The sequence below is a fragment of the Cucurbita moschata genome, unplaced genomic scaffold (genome assembly GCF_002738365.1).
Source record: "Cucurbita moschata cultivar Rifu unplaced genomic scaffold, Cmos_1.0 Cmo_Scf00016, whole genome shotgun sequence".
Classification (NCBI taxonomy): domain Eukaryota; kingdom Viridiplantae; phylum Streptophyta; class Magnoliopsida; order Cucurbitales; family Cucurbitaceae; genus Cucurbita; species Cucurbita moschata.
The window spans coordinates 2,007,772-2,032,778 of record NW_019268532.1 but is presented as its reverse complement, the minus strand read 5'-3'; the positions used below and the strand labels follow the sequence as shown (position 1 = coordinate 2,032,778).

Below are 25,007 nucleotides of genomic sequence, written 5' to 3'. Positions count from 1 at the left end.
ATAGGCACAAGTAAAGAGTAATAGACCGGACCAACCTACTTCTAGACACCCCAATAGCCCAAGACATGAATCTCTTCCGCCTCAATTGAAGGATAGGAACACTTGCCAATCCACGGGTATACCATGAAGTTACAAAGGTTGTACCTGTAAACCAATCTCCTACGGCAAAATAGGCACAAGTAAAGAGTAATAGACCAGACCAACCTACAAAAACGGCAAAATAGGCACAAGCAAAGAGCAATAGACCAGACCAACCTACAAAAACGAAACGGTTCCCATATGCAGAAAGGACTTCACTGCATCTTTGCTCAACCCCATTTGTGATAATCCAGTCAAGATCATAGAAGATCACAAGCTTAGTAGATACAATTAATTTTGAGGGGAATTTTTAAAGCAAAAGAGCATAAATTATTGACAGTGGAATTTCTCTAGAATGCATGACCTTTTAAAAAGTCACTTTACAATCTCTCCCTCTCTCTGAGCCAATAAAAAGTGTTCCAAGAAGAGTCTTGTAATGGAAGGATCAATCCATTCACATGAACATTGGAATATGTCCATTCCAATACAAGTATAGCATAAAGCTCAAGTGGTCAACCTTCATTCACTGTGGAGGATCTTGGTGGCCATTGCCAAAATGAAGGGTTTATGCATCTTCAGGTTCTGCAGTTTCTTCATCCCCATCATCTATGTCATCAATTTGAATGTCTTCACTGTTGACGAACGAACCTAAATCCGTAAATATTACAGAGAACGTAAAATTACGAGGCTTCAAATAATCAGCTATTCGAAAAATGTAAATCTACGACACGTGTGTTGGATGATGGAAGTCCCACGTCGGCTAATTTAGGGAATGATCATGGGTTTATAAGTGAGGAATACTAACTTCATTGGTATGAGGCCGTTTGGGGAAGCCCAAAGCAAAGCCATGAGAGCTTATGCTCAAAGTGGACAATATCATACCAGTGGAGAGTCGTGTTCGTCTAACAACGTGCACCAATACAATACACCAGATTCTGTGTGAGTACTAACTGCTAAAACCTTAGAGAAGTCTAACAAAAAAAGTGTCCCAGTAAAATTAAATTTGAGAGTACTTAGTTTCAATCAATTCGAGCGCCAAGGTTAGATGGACGTAAGATATTTCGGTTCATCATTAACGGAACTACTTATTCTAAGACGTTCTTGAGCAGCAAATAATCCAGAGCATAAGATAAATAGTTTACCACTATCTGAGAAAGGAATAGATGAACCTGATGGTCCAGATTCTGATGTGTCATCAAGAAGATAAGGGAGTTCAAGAAACTTCAGCAAAGATTCAGTCTGAGGATTTCGGTTACACCCTGTGATACCACAAGCAATTCAACAGAGTGAACAAGACATAGAACACAAAAGATCCAAGTTCATTAGCTATGCATCATTTGGCAACTATTGGATGATGAAAGTCCCACATCGGCTAATTTAGGGAATGATCATGGGTTTATAAACAAAGAATACTCTCTCCATTGGTTTGAGGCCTTTTGGGGAAGCCCAAAACAAAGCCATGAGAGCTTATTCTCAAAGTGGACAATATCATACCATTGTAGAGAGTCGTGTTTGTCTAACATGGTATCAGAGCCATGCCCTAAACTTAGCCATGCCAATAGATTGATAAATCCTCAAATGTCGAACAAAGGACTCAAAAGAAAAGGAGTCAAGCCTCCTCGAAGGCAGTAAAAAATGACTAAGACTCCAAAGGAGTCGACCCTTGATTAAAGGGAGGTGTACTTTGATCGAGGGGAGGTGTTGGATGATGAAAGTCCCACATCGGCTAATTTAGGGAATGATCATGGGTTTATAAACAAAGAATACTCTCTCCATTGGTTTGAGGCCTTTTGGAAAGCCCAAAGCAAAGCCATGAGAGCTTATGCTCAAAGTGGACAATATCATACCATTGTGGAGAGTCATGTTCGTCTAACAGCAACAACTTATACTTGGCGAGCAACCGACATATCATCCAAATATATTCGCCAACAACTATCCACAACTGTGCAAGGGGTGATAGATATCCTTTTTTTCTTTTTTACTTACACAGATATAATAACCCAAATGAAAATATTATTGAATTACCAGCAAGTGGACTGTTGGAGACAGATCTAGATGGATCATAACAAGGAACAGTCTGAACAAATTCAAAAGGTTTTGCTCCTCTTTCTTTTAATCTGCTTTGGACCCATTGTCGACAATCTTGCATTTGAAGCTTTAAATTCCTGAAATTAATAAATGGAGGGTTACAACTCAGACTACCAATGGCTACAAATAAGAAAGAAAGTTCGGTCCAATCAAACCGTCACCAAAAGTTCTCATAAAACATACGCACCCATAGTTTGCATTTTTGGCTGTGGATGGGAAAATTTCATGGAACCTTCGTGTTATTGCTAACCATTCTTCGTCGTAATGAATCTCATAAGGTCCAGGCTGTGCTTCAAGCTCAATAACCTAAAATACCACAGTTAAAGCTTTAAAATTACCAGCGTCTAACGAAGATCGAAAAAAGGACCACATGGATTATTACTATTTAATATTAAGAAACTCAAAAAAAGAAAAGTACCTGTAAAAATTTGCGTTTAGGAAGACACTTATCAAGCGCAAGAAATTTTGTCAAAGGGCCACCTTCACCATGTTGAACGAGAGCCGCAAACTTACAGTGCAAGTGAGCTGAAAACCAGTAAGGTGGTTTCAACTTTTCCAGCAACTCAGCTGCAGCCTTACTCCCCAGACGTCTTTCCTGAATCTGGCATTTACAATTCGACTCCATAAGTTATCATGAACCTTAATAGTGCACAATCAGGACAAAATCAGCAAATAAACATATCAGAGAATTTGAAATATTTTATCTGGAATCTGTTTAAATTCCTCCAGGGACCATTCTATAGCTAATATGTCGGATCCTTCAATCCGTTCAGCAATAGAAGTCTAATTTCTCGGTTCTCCGACAACTATATGTTCACTTTACTAATGCCTTCTTCATAACTTAAAGTTGACGATGCAGGAAGTATAGTCTATACTGGCTTTCGGGGTCCAGATCCATTGTTTCTGACTTTACAAGCAAATCTAGCTGTTATAATGAAGGTCTTGTCAACTTTGCAATTTCGAAAGCGCTTATCCTCTTCTAACATTCACTTTAACCCTATGCTAAGTGCTTATCAAGTTACTAAGATCTTAGTAGGTTAATGTGAATTAAGAGTGATGGATAGATGTAGCAGAGCTGATACTTTTCACATCAAGTACGTACAAAATTCATCTGACAATGACAACATAGAAATTTATGTAAGAGGCGGACACCGCCAAAATGAATAGAAATCTTACACCCAAGCAACAATCAAAGAACTTGCATCAATGTAAAGCAGTTCAGATTATGTAGAGAATTACTATGCATGCTCTTTTGTACGTGGTTAGGTAAGCAGGTCGAATCAAAATATTTTTAGCTACCTCCTTCTCAAAAAATGGTTTGAACTTAACAAGCTGCTTCCAGTTTCCATAATCAGTGATGCCAACAGGCCAATCATGGGAAAGAAAAATGTCAATGGGTTCCTCAACTTGCATAAGCTTCTGAACATCGTATTCACGCACATGGTAAACAGATCTTATAGTATCCTCATTGTATGGAGGCCTCTCGTAGTGACCTGCTCATTACATGTGAAGAAGGTCATGTTGCATGTAGTTTAGCAGTTATTGCATAATGCAGTAAGATAACAGGCAACATAAAGATAGAAAAGTGCGACCGTACATTCGAAATGTCAACTTTTTTCAATATGCTTAACATGCTCCCAGTAGGAAGGACTAGCTATATTCTTAAGAGTTATGATTTAATGAGGAGTTAGTACACTGCCCAGCAATCTATCCCTTAGAAAAGCTTTATCAATAAAACACCTCCTCAAAAGATCATAAAATGTGTAGTCTCCTTAAAAGCACTCCAGAATATAAAAAAAAACCCCAATCCTGAACAAACTTGCAGCTACTCAATCTGAAAGCCATTCTCACTTGGGGCTATTAATGTTTTACCAGATTCCATGACGAACGCAGCACATGAAGAAACAAACAAGACAAAACCTCGACTGTATTCTAATCAATCAAGATAACTACCTTTCACCATTTTGCGTCTACATAAACATCGGCCAGAAAGTTATTCACCCACCTAGACGATAATGGCGTGCATTATAAATCCCAGACAGCCCACCAATACGGATATTTCCAAACTTTACTACACCAGCAACGCCCAAGAAGTAGATATTTGGCGCAGCCCAACCTCCATAGTACCTAAAATAAAAATACAAATCCTCAAAAGAAAATGAATTGAGAAAAAAGAAAAAGAAAAAAGACACAGGAAACAATTGAAATTGAGGGCATAGAGATGATTTGTGTAAAGATCTCATCTAATTGTTCAACAGGACAACCGAGTATCAGAATATCGGAACTCTCCTGGAAGATTGCCAATTGTTTCACACATACTCAAAGAATTCGAAAAATAAAAAACTGCAGTAATCCATGACTGTGATTTACTTGCTGTAATGCCCCAAACCCACCGCCAGCAGATATTGTCCTCTTTGGGCTTTCCTTTTCGGGCTTCCCCTCAAGGCTTTAAAACGCGTCTACTAGGAGAAGGCTTTCACACCCTTATAAAGGGTGATTTGCTCTCCTCCCCAACCAACTTGGGACATCACACTTGCAGAATTTCTATTACCCCCAAAATAAAATTCATATATCAAGATACCAAGAACACAAACAAAATAAAGTTCATAAATCAAGACACCAAGAACACAAACAAAATAAAGTTCATATATCAAGACACCAAGAACACAAACAAAATAAAGTTCATATATCAAGACACCAAGAACACAAACAACCAAAGAACTCATGGAGGTCCATTAAGAGATAACGCAAGCTAAGGTCAAGGAACTCACAATTCCCACAAATAATTAGAAGCTTCGTGATTTCCACCAATGAAAATGGTAGGATAGGGAGCGATTTCAGCTCCAGAGTAATACTTCCAGAACGAGTTCATGGCGCGATATTTCGGCGGCACATTTAAGCTCTTCAGATCGTACTCATTTCTAACAGCCTAAAATGCTCATAAAAATGCAACGATTTAGAGGATTAGATACTGCAAAATAGAAAAAGATGCGGAACTAAAAGAAGTACCTGAAAGTCGCCACAGCAGAGCAGAAGGTCGATTTTGATGTTCTGAACTTGCTCCATGTATTGGAGAGTCTTGTAGACATTGTCGAGGTCGCCGTGCATGCAACCTTCCACTGCAATCCTCATGCTTCTTCTTCTTCTTCTTCTTCTTCTTCTTCTTCTTCTTCTTCTTCTTCTTCAGAGGCTACCGCTGGAATCTAGAAGCAACTGGGCAATTTTTCATGAAATGAATCAATCCATACCCCATGAACCCTCCATTTTTTCTTTCTTCGCGGAAGAAAAAACCAGCAACTGAGAAGAAGTGATTTATTTTAAAATTAAAATTAAAATTGTTTTTAGTTAATTCAAAATTAATTTTAGGACAGAAAAATCGGTTAAAATAATAAATCAACCAATAAATTAATTTTAAAATAATCATTATGTAATTTTAATTATTTCGAAATTGAAAATTATGTCCAATATGTTATTTAATATCGTTTTTTTTTTAAATGTCAATTATTTGAAAATACTATTCATTCCTTTTTTTTTTCTTGTCTAAATTACACAATAATTATATATTTTAATTTAATAATAAATTTCATTTTTTTTTTCTTTTTTTATTTTGATTCCCATGATTTTAGCTTATATTTTATTCCATTTATCCCCCTTTTTCTTTAATCAAATTTCTCTCACTTTTCTTTTTTTCATGAAATTTTGAATTTTGAAAGATTTTATATTTTAGTTTGGTTAATGTAAAAATTGGAGAAGGAAACAAAGCTCTTGCGAAAAAAATGTAAATACCTATACCTAAGATCCACATCGATTATAGAAGGAAACAAAGCGAGCATCGATTATAGAGGGAAACAAATCGAACAATATCGACTAGTAGTAGATTTAGGCTGTTACAAATAGTCTCAAAGCCAGGTACCGAGTGGTCATAGAGGGAAACAAAACGAACAATATATGCTAGTAGTAGACTTAAGCTATTACAAATAGTATCAAAGCTAGATACCGAGCGGTTATAGAGGGAAACAAAGCTAACAATATCTGCTAGTAGTAGACTTAGACTATTACAAATAGTATCAAAACCAGATACCGAGCGGTTATAGAGGGAAACAAAGCAAATAATACATGTTAGTAGTAGACTTAGACTATTACAAATAGTATCAAAGCCGGAAACCAAGCGATTATAGAGGGAAACAAAGCAAACAATATCTAGTAGTAGACTTACGCTATTACAAATAGTATCAAAGTCAGATACCAAGCGATTATATAGGGATACGAAGCAAACAATGTATACTAGTAATAGACTTCGGCTATTACAAATAGTATCAAAACCAGATACCAAGCGGTTATAGAGGAAAACAAAGCAAACAATGTATGCAGGTAGTAGACTGAGGCTATTACAAACAGTATCAAAACCAGATACCAAGCGGTTATAGAGGAAAACAAAACAAACAATATATGCTAGTAGTAGACTTAGGCTATTACAAATAGTATCAAAGCTAGATACCAAACGGTTATATAGGAATACAAAGCAAACAATGTATGCTAGTAGTAGACTTAGGCTATTACAAATGGTATAAAAGCCAGATACCGAGCGGTAATAGAGGGAAACAAAGCAAACAATACTTGCTAGTAGTAGACTTAGACTATTACAAATAGTATCAAAGTCAGATACCGAACCGTGTGTCAACGAAGATGCTAGTCTCTAAAGGAGTAGATTGTGAGATTCAACATGAATCGAAGAATCTGCTGAGCTGTTACATTGAAAAAGTGTTAAAAAAAGTTTATATTTATGTTTGAGAGTGTTGAATGATGAAGGAGCTCTCCTTTCTATTTAAAGTTAAAATTAGTAACAGAATGATATGTCCACACAAATAATACTCCAACCGCCATGGAATTTAAGTCACATCATTCACCTCAATAATTCATATGCAGAAGCAGTTTCAGAGAGTGAAATGAATCTTCTTCTACAAGTGGACCCATCATTATATATACAATAACATCAAAGTCCTCATCATCCTCTAGAACTTCAACCATTTTTTTTCCTTTTCTCTGCTGGTAACTGCATTTGATGCAGATGCATGAGCTGCCTCCACCTCCGCCAAAGCTTTACGAGTCTCGGTCAGTTTTCTTAAGGCTGCCTCGTAAACAACCTTCTCTTTCTTATTTCTGTTCACCATTTCCTCAAGCTTCTCTATTCGTATCCGCAGGTCTTTCACCTCGTCGTCGTACGCAATTAGGCTTCGTCTATCCACCTTCTTCCCATCTGCTGAACCTTTGTCTTTCTGTTTCTTCGTGGATCCATTGTTCAATTCTCCGTTATGCATTGCAAGGTGGTTGTTGATGAGGTTAAAGACATCAGGTCTCGACTCTTCTACGTCTTTAGCTGCCCGGGTTGCTGCAGCGAACTTCTTGTCACGTTTCCTCTTACCGCCTCTACTTCGTTTCTTACCGTTATTCTCGTCGTTAGTATTATCTTCTTTTTGTGACTCTAGAGCATGGTCAAGAGATTGCTTTGCTGGAAGTACCTTGACAGGGATAGGATTTAGCATCCCCTGCCCAGATGCACCCAAACCCATTCCTTCGCGATAGCCCATATTAGCCATCATCTTGGAAGCGATTCCCCGGGTATGGTTCTCCCATTTCGCAAATATGGCGGTCTCCGTCTGGATGCCCCTCTGCTGGGCAGAACTTTCCAGAAATCCCAAACCCTGCAGATCATCCTCGTCGTAATCACTTGAGTCGGACTGTACCAAGCTGGAATCGCTTTCTTCACCATCACTAATCTGAGCATACTCAGATAATGCTATATCCTCTGGTCCAAGATTTTGAGAGGATCTATCATCTTTAAAAACAACTTGTGCAACTTGAAGTGCATTATCCCAAGATTCAAGTTCAGCCTGCCTCCAAACGCCATTCCTAGACGAGAGAGCCCAGACACTGGACCCGGCCAGTGACTGATTCCAAATTGTTGGCACATATCTCCTAAGGGAGGTTAAAGGGATATCCACACCTACACATGAAGAACTCTCTCAGCTAATTGAATAACAGCATAGCTATTGCCTATTATGGTATACATTACACAGAAGGACGAGAACCTAATTCAGAACAGGGGAAAAAAAAAACTAATTGATTATAGTAGCAATGCCCGTAGTGATGCATAGAAGGAAAAAAAAAACATTCTCTGAAAAGGTGAATAAAAAACTAGGGTATGTTCAGTTCAAATTAAATAAAATGGCAAGAAGTAAATCAAGGGGAAAAAATTCAGAATCATAATACCATCGGAACTGAAGTAAAATGCAACATGTATTTTTCGAACACTAAGGACAAGACTATCTTGTGTAACATAAAGCACAATCATAGACAGTATCATAAAAGAAATCTACCAAACATAGATAGTTACATGGAAGGGGAATTTTAGAAGTTCCATGTCCACAAGCATTTATGTAACGACCCAGGCCCACCGCTAGCAGATATTGTCCTCTTTGGGCTTTCCCTTTCGGGCTTCCCTCAAGGCTTTAAAATGCGTCTAGTAGGGGAAGGTTTTCACACCCTTATAAAGGGTATTTTGTTCTCCTCCCCAACCAATGTAGGACATCACAATTTACCTCATGCATAAACATGTGGAAATTGATTTTCAAAGAGATCAGAATTATAGACAAATCCATGAAAGTTTCTCTTTGCTCTCTTCTCTTAGGTGAAATAGATTTAGATTATAGTTCCAAGACAGTTTTCTTCAGTGAAATCTCCATTTTCTTTAGTTCTAGGATTGGGAATCTACTCTTGCATTCTTCTTTCAATAGAAATAAAATTGTTTCTTATCTCAAGGAGTAAGACGTTATAATCATTGCAGATGATCTAAGATTTACTCCCATGCTTCTATTAGGAATAAAGATGATTAAAGATTCACCAACAAGAAAACCGAACAGCACGGGAACGTCATACTGGATTCTTATAAAGGAAAAGCTTTTCTTAATCCTGGACCAATGCAGGAACTTCATCAAAATAAGCTATCCTAGCATCTCAAGATTAATACTGCTAGTGGGAACAATCACCCAAACAAGAGGAGGGTTTTACTTAAAGGAGTTGTTGGATCAACATGGTCCATAACGAAAGAATATGACATACCATGTGATAAGCGGCAGTTAGTGCCAAACCGACATCTTTGCTGTAAGAAGAACTTGCATATCTGCACTTTGGTGTTGTTATGTAACATTAGTATCATGATGTGATAAAAACCATAGTGATTGCTCAATAATTTAGGTGAAACAAAATCCAACTGCTGACAGTAGTTAAAACACATCTAGAAAGTGCTCTGCAAACTAGGAAAGAATCCAGTTGGATTCCCTCACAAAAAAAGAAGACAACCACAAGCATATAGAATACGATCCAGAAAGATCAATGCACGTATAATTAACAATTAATATGTACACAAACACACTTCAAAAAGAAGAAATGTCAGGTGGTGAAGTAATCATAACAACAGTTTCGCAAAAGCCGAAATATAAGGTCATTGAATGCTTACCAACATATTATCAGTTGTAGGAGTGAGGAAGGATATTTTCGCAGAATTGGAACCATTCAATCCAACAATTTCACCATCATACCAACGTCCATCAGTGTGCCGGAATCTACATTTCGATCCAACGATGAAACTCCGATCCTCTAGAGGTTCAGGCTGGACATCAGTAGGATCAAGAGACTCCACCTTAACATCCTCCGCCGCGTTACTATCACAACCACGCAACACCGAATCTGCTTCTCGCAATAACCTAGCACGCTTGAGGTGAAGAAGCCCTTCCTCAGCCTCTTTAATTGCCTGGAGTAACTCCTCGTGCACCTTGACATCAAACAGATAATATTCAGCAAATCAACCAGCAGAGGTCACCAAAACTTCTAAAATCAGATAATCAAATTCAGTAAGACGCAAAAACTCGGTTCATGCATTCCTCTCAAGAATTTTTTCAATAACCAACCAGAAACCATATCGAAGAATAAAATGTACCGCGAGAAGCTCGGGATTGGATGCGTCGGAGGCTAGGGCATCCTGTAAGGCGAACAGAGAATCTCTCTGCTCCTGCAATTGAAGTTCCAGCTGGTGCTCTAGAACTCTCTCTTCTTCGTTCGCCATTGCCTCCTATCGCGAGATTTGATCTTCTATGTGGGAGAGATGAAGATAGCGGCATTACTGGAATCAAATCTTACCGCCATGGCTCGATCCAAAGCTCAATTCATCGCGCTTGAATCGAATTCGTTTCTGGACTTTCGTTCATGGACCATTTTGGGCCGCGCAAAAATATAATCTGCCCATTATATATTAAACTACAAACCATTGTTAAAATATGTAAATAATTTCAATAATATTTAAAACATTTTAAAAAATAAATAAATAATTGTTTTAAGAAAGTTCAAAAATAGGTAGTTTAAATAGAAGGTTAATATTTTATTTCAAAAATATATTATACACTAGTGGAATTAATATATTTGCAATAATCTAGTCATTAAGATACAGAATGTCAAATTTGACATTTAAAAGTATGGAATAAGTTCAGTCGATACATGTATAAAAATAAAATCTTATACTACGTTAATGTTTTGTCTCACAATATCATATGTTTATATTGTTAGGAACTCCGACTCTCCACAATAGTATGATATTGTCCACTTTGAGCATAAGCTTTAATGGCTTTGCTTTGAACTGCCCCAAAATGTCCCATATCAATGGAGATAGTATTCCTCACTTATAAACCTATGATCTTAAACTATAAACCTCCCCTAAGGTTTATGGAGCTCTCGAATAGCCTCCCCTTAACGAGGCTCGACTCCTTTCTCTGGAGCCCTCGAACAAAGTACATCCTTTGTTCGACACTTTAGTCAGTTTTGACTACACCTTCGAAGCCCTCAATTCTTTGTTCGACATTTGAAGATTTTATCGACATGACTAAGTTTAGGGCATGGTTCTGATACCATGTTAGGAATCCCGACTCTCCACAATGGTATGATATTGTCCACTTTGAGCCTAAGCTCTCATGGTTTTGCTCTGGGTTTCCCCAAAAGGCTTCATACCAATGAAGATAGTATTATTCTACTAAATTAACCAACGTGAAACTCACTCCCAATAATCCTCAATATATGTCAGTGACGTGCTCGAAGTAATTAAGAGCTCGAGATAAGTTGCAACCTCTTGTATAAGTAGGTTTCTCATATATATAATGTCATGTTACGATAACCCCAATGTTGAGATTGCACATGGGGCCTTTCTATTCCCGACATGCGTCGTGTTCCTCGACCTGACTTTGAAACTTTGGAACCCGTTGATTTGGTTTGTGGGCCAACCTTGACATTTTCTAAATTAAAGGCAAAAAATTAATTATATTTCGAATATATATATATATATATATATATTATTTAATAATCCCATTTATAGTATATTGTTACAATAGTACCGCATTGCCCAATGGACAAATGGTTGTCGAATTTGGACAGAGATTTAATGTTCAACTAGCGAGCCGTAGCTCGGCTTTGCGGCGTAGAGCCGTGGCTTGGCTTTTAGAATTTATTATAAATTAAATTAATTGTTTTTTTTCTACCACGTGGGCTGCATATTTTATTATTTATATTATTATTTATTTTTTTGCCTTTTAAGGAATCATATAAAACTAATCTTAAATTAATTTTTATTTATTTGCTACTTAAAAGAAAATAGTTGGAATTTAATTATATTTGGAAATGATTTTGGAATAAGCGTTTTAAAGTGATTTAATTGTAATTATCGTTGTAAAAAATATTTAATTATACATTATTTAAATATTTTTTTCTACAATTTAAAAAATATTAGTAATGATTTTTAAATCACCAAATTACTAAAAAAAACAATATTTTATTTTTTTAATAATTATTAATTAAATACATCGGTCGTAATTATTAATTAATTAATTGAATCATGTTATAAATCATAGACCTCTAACCTCTGCAATACGATTGTTGTTCACTTTAAGCACAACCTCTAGTGACTTTATTTTTTATTTTATAAAGGCTTCAAACCATAGAGCCTCCTCTGAAACCTTAGTAGCCCTCAAACATAGTATAATATTACTTTTAACTACACTTTTGTGGTTTGTAGTTTCCTTGTTCGTCACTCGAGGGTTCTATTGACATGACTATGATATTATATTATGAATCACGAGCTTCTACAATATCTCGTATTAACGAAAATAATATTTTTTAGTTATAAATGAAAGAACGTGCGAAAACGAAGGGTCGGGTAGGTCGGGTGGGAGATGATTTTAGTATTGAAATTGATAGGGAAGAATTAATTTGAGACGAAATCCTCTTAAAATTCCTCCGACCAACCAAATTCCAATGAAACCCTCGTTTTGTTTGATTTTCATGCCTCCACTATGACTCAGACGGCCACGTGGGAATTGGGATAACGGACTTTCAACTTTAATGCTAACTTAAATTAATAGAGTCAAATTATTTTAGGAATTATTATTATTATTTTTGTTGCGACGTCCTCGTTAGGTGGGGAGGAGAACGAATCACGTAAATGTGTACCAGACGAGTTTTAAAGTTTTGAGGGAAGCTCGAAATGGAAAGCTCAAAGAGAATAATATCTACTAGCGAACCTGGGTTGTTACACTCTTATAAGTAGTTCGAATAAATTTGTTAAATATTTTGTTTATATTATTAAAAATGTCGTTCTCCTAAAGGGGTGGATTTGGCAGTGGTCCCACATCAAATATATATATATGTAATGGAATTTTTGTTTAAACAGATAATTTGTTAGAATAAATATGTTAAATATTTTGTTTATATTATTAAAAACACTGTTCTTCGAAGGGGGTGGACTTGGTGGTGGTCCCATATTGAAGGGAGAAAGAAACGAGTGTCATCGAGGACATTAGGACCCAATTGGGGTGGATTGTGATGTTCTACATTGGTTGGGGAGGAGAACAAATCACCATTCATAAAAGGTGTGGAAACTTTCCCCTAGCAGACACGTTTTATTAGAAAGCCCAAAGAGGACAATATCTGCTAGGTGATCTGGGTGGTTACATTTTTATACGTAAAATATTTTAATTCTTATCAAATTATTGAACTAAATTTTTAACCAAAAAATACATATATAAAACGGAATTTTGGTTTAAACAAATATGTTAAATATTTTGTTTATGTCGTAATATTAAATTTTAATTTTTTAGAAATTATGCCGGCTAAAAATTATATCATATTTTTTTTTTGTTTATCAAATATTATCAAATTTTATTATTATAGGTTTACATTTAAATTAAAATATTTAATATCTCATTAGACAAAAAAAAAAAAGATTTATTAAATATAAGATTAGAAAAATATTTATTTTAATGTTTTTTTAATTACTATAATTTGAAAAAGAAAAAAACTGGGATTAATTCGGGTGTCGTGTAAAATGGGGTATTTGCAGAAACGGAAGAATGCCCCTAAAAGTTTCTTCCATTTTTGTTGATTTTTGGAGGAGAAGTGGAATGGCCGGTGGACTAGACTCCTACTAGACGACCAGTGTAAACCCATTGCAGAGAGTGGCCTATTTGCGAATCAATTCCCATTTTCAATGGAATATACCGTTGAATCGTGAGTTCTGAGCTGCGAAAACGAGGCGCCACTTTGACGCCTAGCGCGGACCAAGGCTCATACTCGGCGCAGGAGAGCAATATAAGTACCCATCCACCAGCGCCAGATTTCGTTCCATCCTCTCCTTGTGGCTGTGAACCAGCCCCAGAAGGTCCCTCTCAAACAACTTCGATAACCCTCGTTTGATTTTTCAAATCGTAATCTCTCGCAAAATCGTTCCATTATTTTGGGTTTTTAGAACACCCATTTCGTTGATTTTCATGTTTCTTACTTAGCTGCAAAATATGCATAATCCATCCGGTTTAGTCCAAGAAAATGGTTCTGTTCTTGATTTCGTTTCTCAATTAGGTTATTTTGTGTTTAGTTCGAGGTTTTTGAAGTTAAATTCTGATGGGTGTTCTGGGTCATCGTCACATTCTCTTTATTTGAACCGGGTTGATGATTATCGTTGTGTCAAAAGGCCGTCTAGGTCCGGTCTTGTTTCGTTGAGCTTGAGTTCAAGAGGTGGCTCGAGTTTAAGGAGGTTTTTGAATGAGTTCAATAGTGTTATAAGGATCCATTGTGACAAACCCTCACTTGGGTTTGCTTCGTTAGGCGGTGTTTCGGAGGAGGCTAATGGGATTAGAGACGATGGGTTCGGTGTATCGCAGGATGGTGCACTGCCATTGAATGGTGTTGAAACTGAGAAGCCCAAACGAGTTCTTATCTTGATGAGCGACACTGGTGGGGGTCATCGGGCTTCCGCTGAAGCAATCAAGGCTGCCTTTAATGAAGAATTTGGGAACGATTATCAGGTTTGAATCGTTTAGTTCTCATAGTGTTTGTTGAATATTCAATGAATGAATTCAATGCACAATGTTCTAGTTTATAATCTCATTCATGTGATATTCACTTGCTCAATGATTCAGTGAGGTTTAAGGAAAGCATACATATAGCCAGCATATATTGTCTTCTTTGGGATTTCTCTCGAGGTTTTTAAACTGTGTTAGGACAATATTTGCTAGCGGTGGGCTTGAACTATTACAAATGGTATCAGAGCTAGACACCGGGCGGTGTGCCAACGAGGACGCTGGGCCCCTAAGGGGGTGGATTGTGAGATCCCACATCGGTTGGAGAGGGAAACGATACATTACTTATAAGGGTGAGGAATCCTCTCCCTAGTAGACATATTTTAAAACCATGAGGCTGATGACGATACGTAACGGGCCGACACGGACAATATCTGCTAGCGGTGGACTTGGACTATTACAAATGGTATCAGAACCAGATACTAGGTGGTGTGCCAGCAAGGACATTGGGCCCCAAGGGAGTGGATTGTGAGATCCCACATCGGTTGGAGAGGGAAACGATACATTACTTATAAGGGTGAGGAATCCTCTCCCTAGTAGACACATTTTAGAACCGTGAGGCTGACGACAATACGTAACAGGCCGAAACAGACAATATCTGCTAGCGGTGGGCTTGGACTCTTACAAATGGTATCAGAGCCAGACACTGGGTGGTGTGCCAGCGAGGACGTTGGGCCCCAAGGGGTGGATTGTGAGATCCCACATCGGTTGGAGAGGGAAACGAAACATTACTTATAAGGGTGGTGGGGAAACCTCTCCCTAGTAGACATGTTTCAAAAATCGTGAGGCTAACGACGATATGTAATGGGCCAAAACGGACAATATCTGCTAGCGGTGGACTTGGACTGTTATACTATATTTTTGCTTTATCTGGATGTTTGATAATGTTGGCATTGCTTTATCTGCATCTAATGTGAACGATTGCAGGTGTTTATAACTGATTTATGGGCGGAGCACACTCCTTGGCCATTCAATCAATTACCAAGAAGCTATAACTTCTTGGTGAAACATGGCACATTGTGGAGAATGACTTACTATGCGACTGCTCCAAAAGTGATCCACCAGTCAAATTTTGCTGCAACTTCAACATTCATAGCTCGGTAAGCGTTTCTGCCTCGACGATTGCTTTTAGATTTCCTCATGATCATCTGAACAGCTTAAAAATAGGCTGCTGGTTAGCATTCTTGTTCTTTTGAGTTGTTCTATCTCATGAGATTGTTCTAATTCAACATCATCTCCCAGAGAGGTAGCCAAAGGGCTCATGAAATATCGGCCAGATATCATTATCAGTGTACATCCTCTAATGCAGCACGTTCCCCTTCGTATTTTGAGGTCGAAGGGACTCTTGAATAAGATCATTTTCACCACGGTAATCACGGATTTGAGCACCTGCCACCCAACATGGTTAGTCATTCTTTTCGTTATTTCTATCGACCCCTAATTCGTGGCATTTGTCTTCATTATCTGTTCTATTTTGTCCAGGTTCCATAAGCTTGTAACGAGATGCTACTGCCCGTCTACAGAGGTAGCGAAGAGGGGTTTGAAAGCTGGACTCCATCCTTCCAAACTAAAGGTTTATGGCCTTCCCGTACGGCCTTCCTTCGTTAAGCCTATTCCTCCGAAGGTTGTCTACTGATTTAAAAACTTCGTGTTTGCTTCTGATACCACTCAATATTACTCGTCATGTATCGTGCTATTTGTTTAGGATTTCGTGAATTGTTTATGAACTGCATATTAAATGTTTAACCCTTTAGATCCTCAAGGTATATAGAACAGAAACCTCGTATGTTTTTCTGCAGCCTCGAGCGTTATGGACTCGGGAAATTTGCAGTGAACTTTTTTCCTTAACATAATTGAGCCCTTCTAATATTGGATGGAATTCGGGTCTAATTTTTTCCATTAAAGCCTGCTTCTTCTTCAATGGTTACAGATTGAGTTGAGAAAAGAATTAGGCATGGATGAAAATCTTCCTGCTGTGCTGCTCATGGGAGGAGGGGAAGGTATGGGTCCGATTGAGGCTACGGCTAAGGCGCTAAGTAACGCGTTGTTCGAAGAAAATCATGGCGAGCCAATAGGCCAAGTTCTTGTGATTTGTGGCCGCAACAAAAAACTAGCTGCCAGGTTGCTTGCAATTGATTGGAAGGTTCCTGTTCAGGTATTTAACTGTCTAAAACTTCCATTTCTGCTCTGATTACAATCTTTTGACTTTTCTTTCTTTTGAATCCCTATGAGCGGTTTGACAACCTCTCTTTCAAAGGGGTTGGTAGGAGATGAGAACCCGAACTCGTGCATTAAGTTACGAAAATCACCTATGCGGTTCTACTTGCATTAGCCATCGAGTAGGTAACTCCAGAGGGAAACTTAGCAACTTTTTAGAAGTTGGTTTCGACTACTTTTTGTATGTTGTTCCTGAGGTGCGGACGAGTTATAAAATTGATGCATTAACGCCTTTTCATCTAGACTCGAATGCTTAAATAAGGATATTAGAGTCTAGACTTTGATTTGTCTAAGTTAGTTTGAGAGATCCCACGTCGGTTGGAGAGAGAACAAAATATTCCTTATAAGGGTGTAGAAACTTCTCCCTAATAGACACGTTTTAAAACCGTGAGGCTGACGGTGATACGTAACGGGCCAAAGCGTACAATATCTATTAGTCGTGGGCCTGGGTTGTTACAAATGGTATCAGAGCCAGACACTGGGCGGTGTGCCATAGGGGTGGATTGTGAGATCATTGGTTGGAGAGGGGAAGGAAACATTCCTTATAAGGGTGTGGAAACCTCTCCCTAATAGACGTGTTTTAGAACTGTGAGGTTGATGACGATACGTAACAGGTCAAAACAGATAATATCTGTTAGCGGTGGGATTGGGCTGTTACAAATGGTATCAGAGCCAGACACTAGGTGGTGTGTGAGCGAGGACGCTAGGCCCCCAAGAGGGGTGGATTGTGAGATCCCACATCGGTTGGAGAGGGGGACGAAATATTCCTTTTAAGGGTGTGGCAACCTCTCCCTAACATCCATTCTTTATTTCATGGATACACACATAATCAGAAAATTATCTCTAATGTTGTAGGTGAAGGGTTTTGTCACAAAAATGGAGGAATGTATGGGAGCTTGTGATTGCATTATAACAAAGGTAATTTCTGAATGGTTCGTATGCTTAGATCTCCATAGCGAACGTGCCTAACCAACAAGTTTTCTTTCGTAGGCGGGCCCGGGAACGATCGCTGAAGCCATGATAAGAGGTCTTCCTATAATACTGAATGGCTTTATTGCTGGACAGGTTAGTTTCTTATTAAACCCTTCATTGCTCAACTTTGCTTGATTATCTTGTAAATGTTTCTGCTATTTTAGTCAACTTATCTGATAAGCTCCTTAGTAGAAGGATTTGAATAGCTAAATGGTTGTGTAGATTGTTCATCATGTATCTAAACCGTCGAATCTTTAGGAAACACGTGATCTGGTCGTTTGTGAGATTCCACGTCGGTTGGAGAGAGAACGAAGCACTCTTTATAAGGGTGTGGAAACCTCTTCCTAGCAGACGTGTTTTAAAACCTTGAGAGGAAGCCTAGAAGGGAAAGTCCAAAGAGGATAATATCTGCTTGCGGTGGGTTTGGGCTGTTACAAATTGTATTAGAGTCCGACACCAGACGAGTGCCAGCGAAGACGTTGGGTCCCGAAGGGGGGGTGGATTGTGAGATCTCACATCGGTCGGAGAGGGGAGGGTGTGGAAATCTCTCTCTAGTAGACGCATTTTAAAACCTTTAAGGGAAGGCCAGAAGGGGATAATATCTGCTAGCTGCGGGCTTAGGTTGTTACAAATGGTATCAGAGCTAGACATGGGACGAGTGCCAACGAGGATGTTGGGTCCCGAAGGGAGGTGGATTGTGAGATCCCACATCGGTTGGGAGGAGAATGAAACATTTTTTTATAAGGGTTTAAAAACCTCTCTCTAGTAGACGTATTTTAAAACCTTGAGGGGAAGCCCAGAAGGGGCAGCCTAAAGAGGATAATATCTGCTAGCGGTGGGCTTGGGTTGTTACAAATAGCATCAGAGCTAGACACCGGACGAGTGCCAGCAAGGATGCTGGGTCCCGAAGGGGGGTGGATTATGAGATCCCACATCGGTTGGAGAGGGGAACAAAGCACTCTTTGTAAGAGTGCGGAAACCTCTTCCTAGTATACGCGCCTTAAAACCTTGAGAGAAAGTCCAAAGAAGATAATATTTGCTAGTGGTGGGCTTGGGCTGACACATCGTTTCGTTCTCATATCAGTCACCGCCCATCGTAGTTGTACCTAAACTGGACTCGGTCACGCTCGTTTGTTATATTACTTGCTTTTGCTTTCAGGAAGCTGGGAACGTACCGTACGTTGTTGAGAATGGTTGCGGGAAGTTTTCGAAATCTCCTAAAGAGATAGCGAAGATTGTAGCAAATTGGTTCGGGCCAAAAGCGGACGAACTGATGGTGATGTCACAGAACGCGTTGAGGCTGGCCAGACCCGATGCAGTCTTTAAGATTGTTCATGATCTCCATGAGCTTGCTAGACAGAGAAGTTGTGTACCACAGTATTCCTCCTGCGCTTAGAAGAGGTTTGGTGGGATGGAGGCTTTGTTCTACTTGAGATGAGATGCGCAATGCAACATCTCAATCAATAAATTATTTTGCCTTTTGAATGAATGAATCCATATCATAAGTGTTTGATTTTGTTGCAATTTCTTAAACGTTTTTAGGGGAGGATATTAGAAGCATTTTGTTCACACCAATTCTTCAAGTTTTGCTTATCTGTTTGACGTTTTCGTTTAATTCCGATACACCACATTTATCGTACTAAAGAAGTTTCATTAATCCTCGGGCATCAATCCTTTCAATTTCTCGTGATGGTTTTTCTATGAAATATAGAAGGTGAACAAACTCTCAAACAACACCCTAAGGGTGTGGAAACCTTTCCCTAGCAGATTTGTCTGAAAGGGAAAGCCCAAAGAGGACAATATCTAGATGAGTATTGGTTTCGATGTGTAACTTCAAAGCCTTGAGGGGAAGCTCGTCTGTTGTGTAACTTTGAAAGACGTATTTTAAAGTCTTGAGGGAAAGCCCGCTGTGTAGCTCTGAAGCCTGTCTGCCGTGTAACTCTTAAAGACGCATTTTAAAGCTGTTGTGTAACTTTGAAAGACCATTTTAAAGTCTTGAGGGAAAACCTGTTACTGTGTGCAACTCATCGCATATTGTCTTTTGTGCAACTTTGAAAGACGCATTTTAAAGTCTTGAGGGAAAACCTGTTACTGTGTGTAACTCATCGCTAACAGATATTGTCTTCTTTGGCCGCATCAGATATTGTCTTCTTTGGCCGCATTTTGTAACTATGACAACCTATGCATACCGCTAGTAGATATTGTTTTCTTCGGACTTTCTTTCTCCTCAAGGCTTTAAAACGCGTCTACTAGTGGAAGGTTTCCACACTCCTCCTCCCCAACTAATGTGAGACATTATAGTTCTATGGTAGTTTTTCCTCTCTAACTAATGTAGACATTATAGTTGTAGTTTTTAGTCAATATCATCAAATTTTTGTTGGAAAAACATTAAAAAAAAGTGTTGTTTTTCTCCTTTACCCAGCTGAGTTTCCTTCTTAAAAATAACTTGAAAAACAATTAAAAGTTCTCAATTTCAACAACAACAAATCTAGCCAACTTGAGTTTAGACAGTAAAAGTAACATTTTTTCATTAAACAATTAGTTTTGGTGGGCGGAAAAAAAACATAATCAACAACACGTGGAACATAATTAGCAATTGAAAAACATCTAATGAAATGACGGCGGCCCAAATTGGATTAGTCATGAGATTTGCTTCGATCAGAGAGCCAGATTAACCTTTAAACACTCTCTTTAGACAAGTTCCTTCATCCTTGTCCCATTTGCACTGAACCATTACGATTTTGCCACGTGTTCCTTCCTACTAAAACCCCTTGATCTTGAGGTTTATTGTATTTTTCATCTCTTTGCTGATACTCAAACCTCACCTAAAACGGTGGGCTGCTCGAGCCATTGATGCTTCCATTGACTTTCTTGTTTAAAAATTCTTTGACAGCTTCCTTCCGAAGCTTGTTTAGTATTAACCCTTTGAATAGGAAATGTTCTAGCAGTAAAAAACCTAGATCTGAAAATGGGGATTCTCCCCTTTTGTTCAAGTTCTTGTTGGTCAAACCACTCTGGTCATCTTCTTCGATTGAGCGCACATTTTCTCATCTATTCTGAAGCTGTTCATTGTTTTTCCTCACACCCAGATCGAGTTCTTGACAGAAATTGAGCTCGTCAGAGGTTTTTGTTTGTTTTTTGGAGCTTTTGAGATGAACCCATTTGGGGCATTTCGATTTGATTAAAGGGTTTCTCTATTTTCTTGATTTTAAAGCTACAAATCCTTGTTGTAACATAGAGTGATGGTGGAGGAAGAGAAACTCAAAGTATCTGCTGAAGATTTGGAAGAAGATGAGCCACAGGGAGAGTCTGGGGGCTGTATTGGCATGGCTCTGTACTGGTTCAAAGTACTTGTTGCTGAAATGCATTGGAGTTTTGTGTTAGGAGTAGTGATTGTTTATGGAATTAGTCAGGGATTGGGCGGTGCGCTTAACCGTGTGGCAACCAAGTATTATATGAAGGATGTTCAGAAAGTGCAGCCATCTGGAGCACAGTTCTATTCAGGGATTACCTCAATTCCTTGGATGGTTAAGCCTATATGGGGCCTTTTCACTGATTTGGTGCCCATTTTTGGATATCACAGGCGGCCATACTTCGTCTTTGCAGGTAGAAATCAATACCTTCTGTCTTGTTCAATAGTATGCTAGATATGATGCTAAGAATAAACTAGTTGGGGTATGTGTTTTATGGCTCTTAACAGTCCTGGTTCTTCACTTTGGTTTAAATTGTTTGAGTATCAGATATAGTCACTTTCTTGTGTAAGGAAACCTTTTGGAATGTCTGTAAATGATTGTTACTTATTCGTTGTGTGCTAGTGAGCGGAATTTGAAGGTGTAGATATAGTCGGGATTGTTGGGAGGGAGTCTCACATTGGGTAATTAAGGGGGTGATCATTGGGTTTATAAGTAAGGAATGCATCTACATTGGTATGAAGCCGTTTGGGGAAACTAAAAGCAATGCTACGAGAGGTTATGCTAAAAGTGGACAATATCATACCATTGTGGAGATTCGTGATTCCTAACATGGTATTAGAGTCATGCCCTTAAATGTCAAACAAAAAAGTTGGGACCCTCGAAAGTGTAGTCAAAAGTGACTCATGTGTCGAACAAAGGGTGTACTTTGTTTGAGGGCTCTAGAGAAAGGCGTTGAGCCTCAATTAAGAGGAGGCTGTTCGAGGGCTCTATAGGCCTCAGGGGAGGCTCTATGATGTACTTTGTTGGAGGGGAGGATTGTTGAGAATTGTTGGAGGGAGTCCCAGTGTAACAGTCCAAGTCAACCGCTAGTAGATATTGTTCTCTTTGGGCTTTCCCTTCCGGGCTTCCACTCAAGGTTTTAAAACACATCTATTAGGGAGAGATTTCCACACCCTTATAAAGACTTCGTTCCCCTCTCCAACCGATGTGGGATCTCACAATCTACTCCCCTTGGGATCCAGCGTCCTCGTTGACACACCGCCCGGTGCCTGACTCTCATACCATTTGTAGCCGTCTAAGTCCACCGCTAGCAGATATTGTCCTCTTTGGGCTTTCCCTTCCGGGCTTCCCCTCAAGGTTTTAAAACACGTCTGTTAGGGAGAGGTTTCCACACTCATAAGAAATACTTCGTTCTCCTCTCCAACCGATGTGGGATCTCACACCCACATTGGCTAATTAAGGGAACAATCACAAGTTTATAAGCAAGAAATACATCTCCATTGGTACGAGGTCTTTTGGGAAAACCAAAAGCAAAGCCAGGAGAGCTTACGCTCAAAGTAGACAATATCATACCATCGTGGAGATCCGTAATTCCTAACATCAACGTCGCTAAGATCTTTTCTCCTTATGCACATAAAAAACTTTCTTACTTTCCATTTTCAAAGAACACATATCATTTAGAAGTTGATCTGATAGCAAAACGTCTGTAATTTCCCTACTTCTTTCTTCTCTATTCCAGGTCTTCTTGGTGTAATCTCCTTGCTTTCACTATCATTACTCGAAAACCTGCATCTTCCACTCGCGATATTGTTGTTAACCGTGGGAAGTGCCGGAGTAGCCATTGCAGATGTCACCATTGATGCTTGTGTAGCACAGAACAGCAGCTTTCATCCTACCCTTGCAGCTGATTTGCAAAGCTTGTGCGCCTTGAGTTCTTCCATTGGAGCATTACTTGGCTTCTCCATTAGCGGTATCTTTGTTCATCTGATAGGCCCCAAGGTTCCCTATTATATAAACTCTATTACATCAAGGCTTGATTCTTTCATTTCATGGAAAATTCACATACTTTTCCCTTCCATGACAGGGAGTGTATGGCTTGTTAGCAATACCTGGAGGGCTTGTCTTATTGGTTGGTCTTCTACTGAATGAACCTCATATGCCAAACTTCAATTACAGACAGGTAAGTGACAAGTTTGTCAGTGCAGGGAAGGCTATGTGGACGACATTGAAGATACCCAATGTCTGGAGACCATGCCTCTATATGTATCTATCCCTTGCACTGTGCCTGGACATCAATGAAGGCCTGTTTTATTGGTATACTGACTCAAAAGATGGTCCAAAATTCTCTCAGGTATCTAACAAGATTTATTATTCGATTCTTATGATACAGAAAAAGATGATATAGAATCAAGGTGTCTGATTGTGATAGTAATTTCGAACATCTCTCCCCTTTTCTCTTAGTGTGGTACGGAAGTTTTAGCATGGAAAAACCAAAGAAAACACAACTTATTTGAATAACCCGGTGACCTACCAATTGTAGAAGTAGGATCTTTGGCGAGCAATAAGCACTTAAATAATACAATTCGAGTGTACCATCTTCTTTCTCGTTTCGAGGAAAGGGTGCGGGAGGAAAAGGAAACAACGGAGGGTTCCGAATCGGACCTAAATGGGAATTTCTTTACTATTATTCTTCATTTTAGTATTTTACTAGAATGAGTCCTCTTTTCCTAATCTCATTAGTTGCCTTGATATAACTACGTCAACGTTCGAATTTTCATGATTCTTTTATGATATTACTACGACTTATTCTTCCATCATTCAACTTCTTTGGACATTGTCCTAACTCTTCGTAGTACTTATTAGCCGTGATATCTATGATACTTGACGCCTCGAACGAGTATGCTTGTTGTTCTAGTCTATTTCCAAATGAACTTGAGCTGGCTGAACTACTTTGATGCAGGAAAATGTTGGTTTCATATTCTCAATTGGTTCAGTTGGGTCACTTTTAGGAGCTTTACTGTACCAATATGTTCTTAAGGATCATCAGTTCCGAGACTTATTGTTCTGGACTCAATTGATATTCAGTTTATCTGGGATGCTGGATTTCTTGCTGGTTTTACGTTTAAACTTGAAATTTGGACTACCAGATTATTTGTTCATTGTGATAGATGAGAGTGTGCATCAGCTTGTCAACAGGCTAAAATGGATGCCTCTTCTAGTTCTAAGCTCCAAGCTTTGTCCAAGAGGCATTGAGGGCACGTTCTTCGCTTTGCTTATGTCGATCGACAACGTTGGGCTTCTCTCGGCGTCCTGGGGAGGCGGGTTCTTGCTTCATATCCTTAATGTTACACGAACGAAGTTTGATAATCTATGGCTAGCCATTTTGATAAGGAACTTCTTGAGACTTGCTCCTCTTTGTATGCTGTTTTTGGTGCCTAGAGGTGATTCGAATTCTTCGATTCTTATAACCGAACTGCCGAGTTCAGACATCGATACCGAGGTTTCTGAAGCGAATAACATTGAACTGGTTTCTCTTGTGAATGGCATTGACATAGATAACCAGAAAGAAGCTTTCTGATACATAAGCTAAAATGAGGTGAAGTTGTTTGTAGATAAGTTATGAAGCAAACATTCAGTGTAAGAATGTCTGGATGTCCCTCGCATATTCCACTTCTGTTGCATCAAAATTTTGTAAACTATTTAATTATTGGATGGGGAAGATTCAAAGACAAGAAACTACTCCAATTCTTGGATTCTTTTCTACATTACAATGAAATATCAGCTTCTTATCGGTTCTCATTTGATTTTTTATCTATTCTAACTGTGAAATTTGAACAACTGCTTCAAATATAGTATTAGGAAGTACCATTTGTGAAACTTCAATATCCACGAGCTTATTAGCTAAATGGCACAACTGCTTCAGATACAGTATCAGACATAAAAATTCAATATCCACGAGCTTATTAGCTAAATGGCACAACTGGTTCAGATATAGTATCAGACACAG

General features: G+C 38.7%; 4 protein-coding genes across 9 annotated transcripts; 2 read left to right on the top strand and 2 right to left on the bottom strand.

Annotated features, from left to right (window-relative positions):
• Positions 1–317: 317 nt before the first annotated feature.
• LOC111454701 (lariat debranching enzyme) lies at positions 318–5,474 on the bottom strand. Of its 4 annotated transcripts, none has more exons than XM_023096215.1 (9): positions 5,176–5,474; positions 4,938–5,095; positions 4,172–4,293; positions 3,466–3,659; positions 2,585–2,767; positions 2,354–2,472; positions 2,104–2,243; positions 1,221–1,337; positions 318–732 (listed from the first exon to the last, which is right to left on the bottom strand). In XM_023096215.1, the coding sequence occupies exons 1-9, from the start codon at positions 5,296–5,298 to the stop codon at positions 644–646; spliced, it is 1,245 nt and encodes a 414-aa protein (XP_022951983.1). In that variant the 5' UTR covers positions 5,299–5,474; the 3' UTR covers positions 318–643. The 4 variants fall into 4 exon arrangements, with proteins under 4 accessions (XP_022951983.1, XP_022951984.1, XP_022951985.1 ...); XM_023096216.1 differs by having other exon boundaries at positions 318–726; XM_023096217.1 differs by having other exon boundaries at positions 1,248–1,337.
• A 1,493-nt stretch (positions 5,475–6,967) lies between these two features.
• Positions 6,968–10,447, bottom strand: LOC111454676 (zinc finger CCCH domain-containing protein 22-like). Its single transcript, XM_023096173.1, has 4 exons — positions 10,163–10,447; positions 9,683–9,997; positions 9,286–9,346; positions 6,968–8,170 (listed from the first exon to the last, which is right to left on the bottom strand). Exons 1-4 carry the CDS (start codon positions 10,286–10,288, stop codon positions 7,179–7,181), a joined length of 1,494 nt encoding a protein of 497 aa, XP_022951941.1. The 5' UTR covers positions 10,289–10,447; the 3' UTR covers positions 6,968–7,178.
• Positions 10,448–13,617: 3,170 nt separating this feature from the next.
• On the top strand, positions 13,618–19,409 carry LOC111454498 (monogalactosyldiacylglycerol synthase, chloroplastic). Its single transcript, XM_023095991.1, has 8 exons — positions 13,618–14,564; positions 15,546–15,718; positions 15,861–16,022; positions 16,101–16,242; positions 16,549–16,773; positions 17,691–17,753; positions 17,826–17,900; positions 18,967–19,409. The coding sequence occupies exons 1-8, from the start codon at positions 14,055–14,057 to the stop codon at positions 19,201–19,203; spliced, it is 1,587 nt and encodes a 528-aa protein (XP_022951759.1). The 5' UTR covers positions 13,618–14,054; the 3' UTR covers positions 19,204–19,409.
• Positions 19,410–20,610: 1,201 nt separating this feature from the next.
• LOC111454103 (probable folate-biopterin transporter 2) lies at positions 20,611–24,799 on the top strand. Of its 3 annotated transcripts, none has more exons than XM_023095414.1 (5): positions 20,611–20,930; positions 21,046–21,413; positions 22,740–22,999; positions 23,085–23,351; positions 23,961–24,799. In XM_023095414.1, exons 2-5 carry the CDS (start codon positions 21,050–21,052, stop codon positions 24,576–24,578), a joined length of 1,509 nt encoding a protein of 502 aa, XP_022951182.1. In that variant the 5' UTR covers positions 20,611–20,930; positions 21,046–21,049; the 3' UTR covers positions 24,579–24,799. The 3 variants fall into 3 exon arrangements, with proteins under 3 accessions (XP_022951182.1, XP_022951180.1, XP_022951179.1); XM_023095412.1 differs by having other exon boundaries at positions 21,022–21,413; XM_023095411.1 differs by having other exon boundaries at positions 20,611–21,413.
• Positions 24,800–25,007: the final 208 nt, after the last annotated feature.

Excerpts from the sequence above, each read along its gene's own strand:
- LOC111454701 (XM_023096215.1), bottom strand. The coding sequence starts at position 5,298 with ATGAGGATTGCAGTGGAAGGTTGCATGCACGGCGACCTCGACAATGTC. Across the intron at positions 3,660-4,171 it reads TGCACGCCATTATCGTCTAG|GTCACTACGAGAGGCCTCCA; the intron begins GTGGGTGAATAA and ends TGTAATGAGCAG. Across the intron at positions 2,473-2,584 it reads CTAAACGCAAATTTTTACAG|GTTATTGAGCTTGAAGCACA; the intron begins GTACTTTTCTTT and ends GTGGTATTTTAG.
- LOC111454498 (XM_023095991.1), top strand. The coding sequence starts at position 14,055 with ATGCATAATCCATCCGGTTTAGTCCAAGAAAATGGTTCTGTTCTTGAT. Across the intron at positions 16,774-17,690 it reads ATTGGAAGGTTCCTGTTCAG|GTGAAGGGTTTTGTCACAAA; the intron begins GTATTTAACTGT and ends CTAATGTTGTAG. Across the intron at positions 17,754-17,825 it reads GTGATTGCATTATAACAAAG|GCGGGCCCGGGAACGATCGC; the intron begins GTAATTTCTGAA and ends TTTCTTTCGTAG.
- LOC111454103 (XM_023095414.1), top strand. The coding sequence starts at position 21,050 with ATGGTGGAGGAAGAGAAACTCAAAGTATCTGCTGAAGATTTGGAAGAA. Across the intron at positions 21,414-22,739 it reads GCCATACTTCGTCTTTGCAG|GTCTTCTTGGTGTAATCTCC; the intron begins GTAGAAATCAAT and ends TCTCTATTCCAG. Across the intron at positions 23,000-23,084 it reads TTCATCTGATAGGCCCCAAG|GGAGTGTATGGCTTGTTAGC; the intron begins GTTCCCTATTAT and ends CTTCCATGACAG.
- LOC111454676 (XM_023096173.1), bottom strand. The coding sequence starts at position 10,288 with ATGGCGAACGAAGAAGAGAGAGTTCTAGAGCACCAGCTGGAACTTCAA. Across the intron at positions 9,998-10,162 it reads CCAATCCCGAGCTTCTCGCG|GTGCACGAGGAGTTACTCCA; the intron begins GTACATTTTATT and ends TTTGATGTCAAG. Across the intron at positions 9,347-9,682 it reads CTACAACTGATAATATGTTG|ATATGCAAGTTCTTCTTACA; the intron begins GTAAGCATTCAA and ends ACCAAAGTGCAG.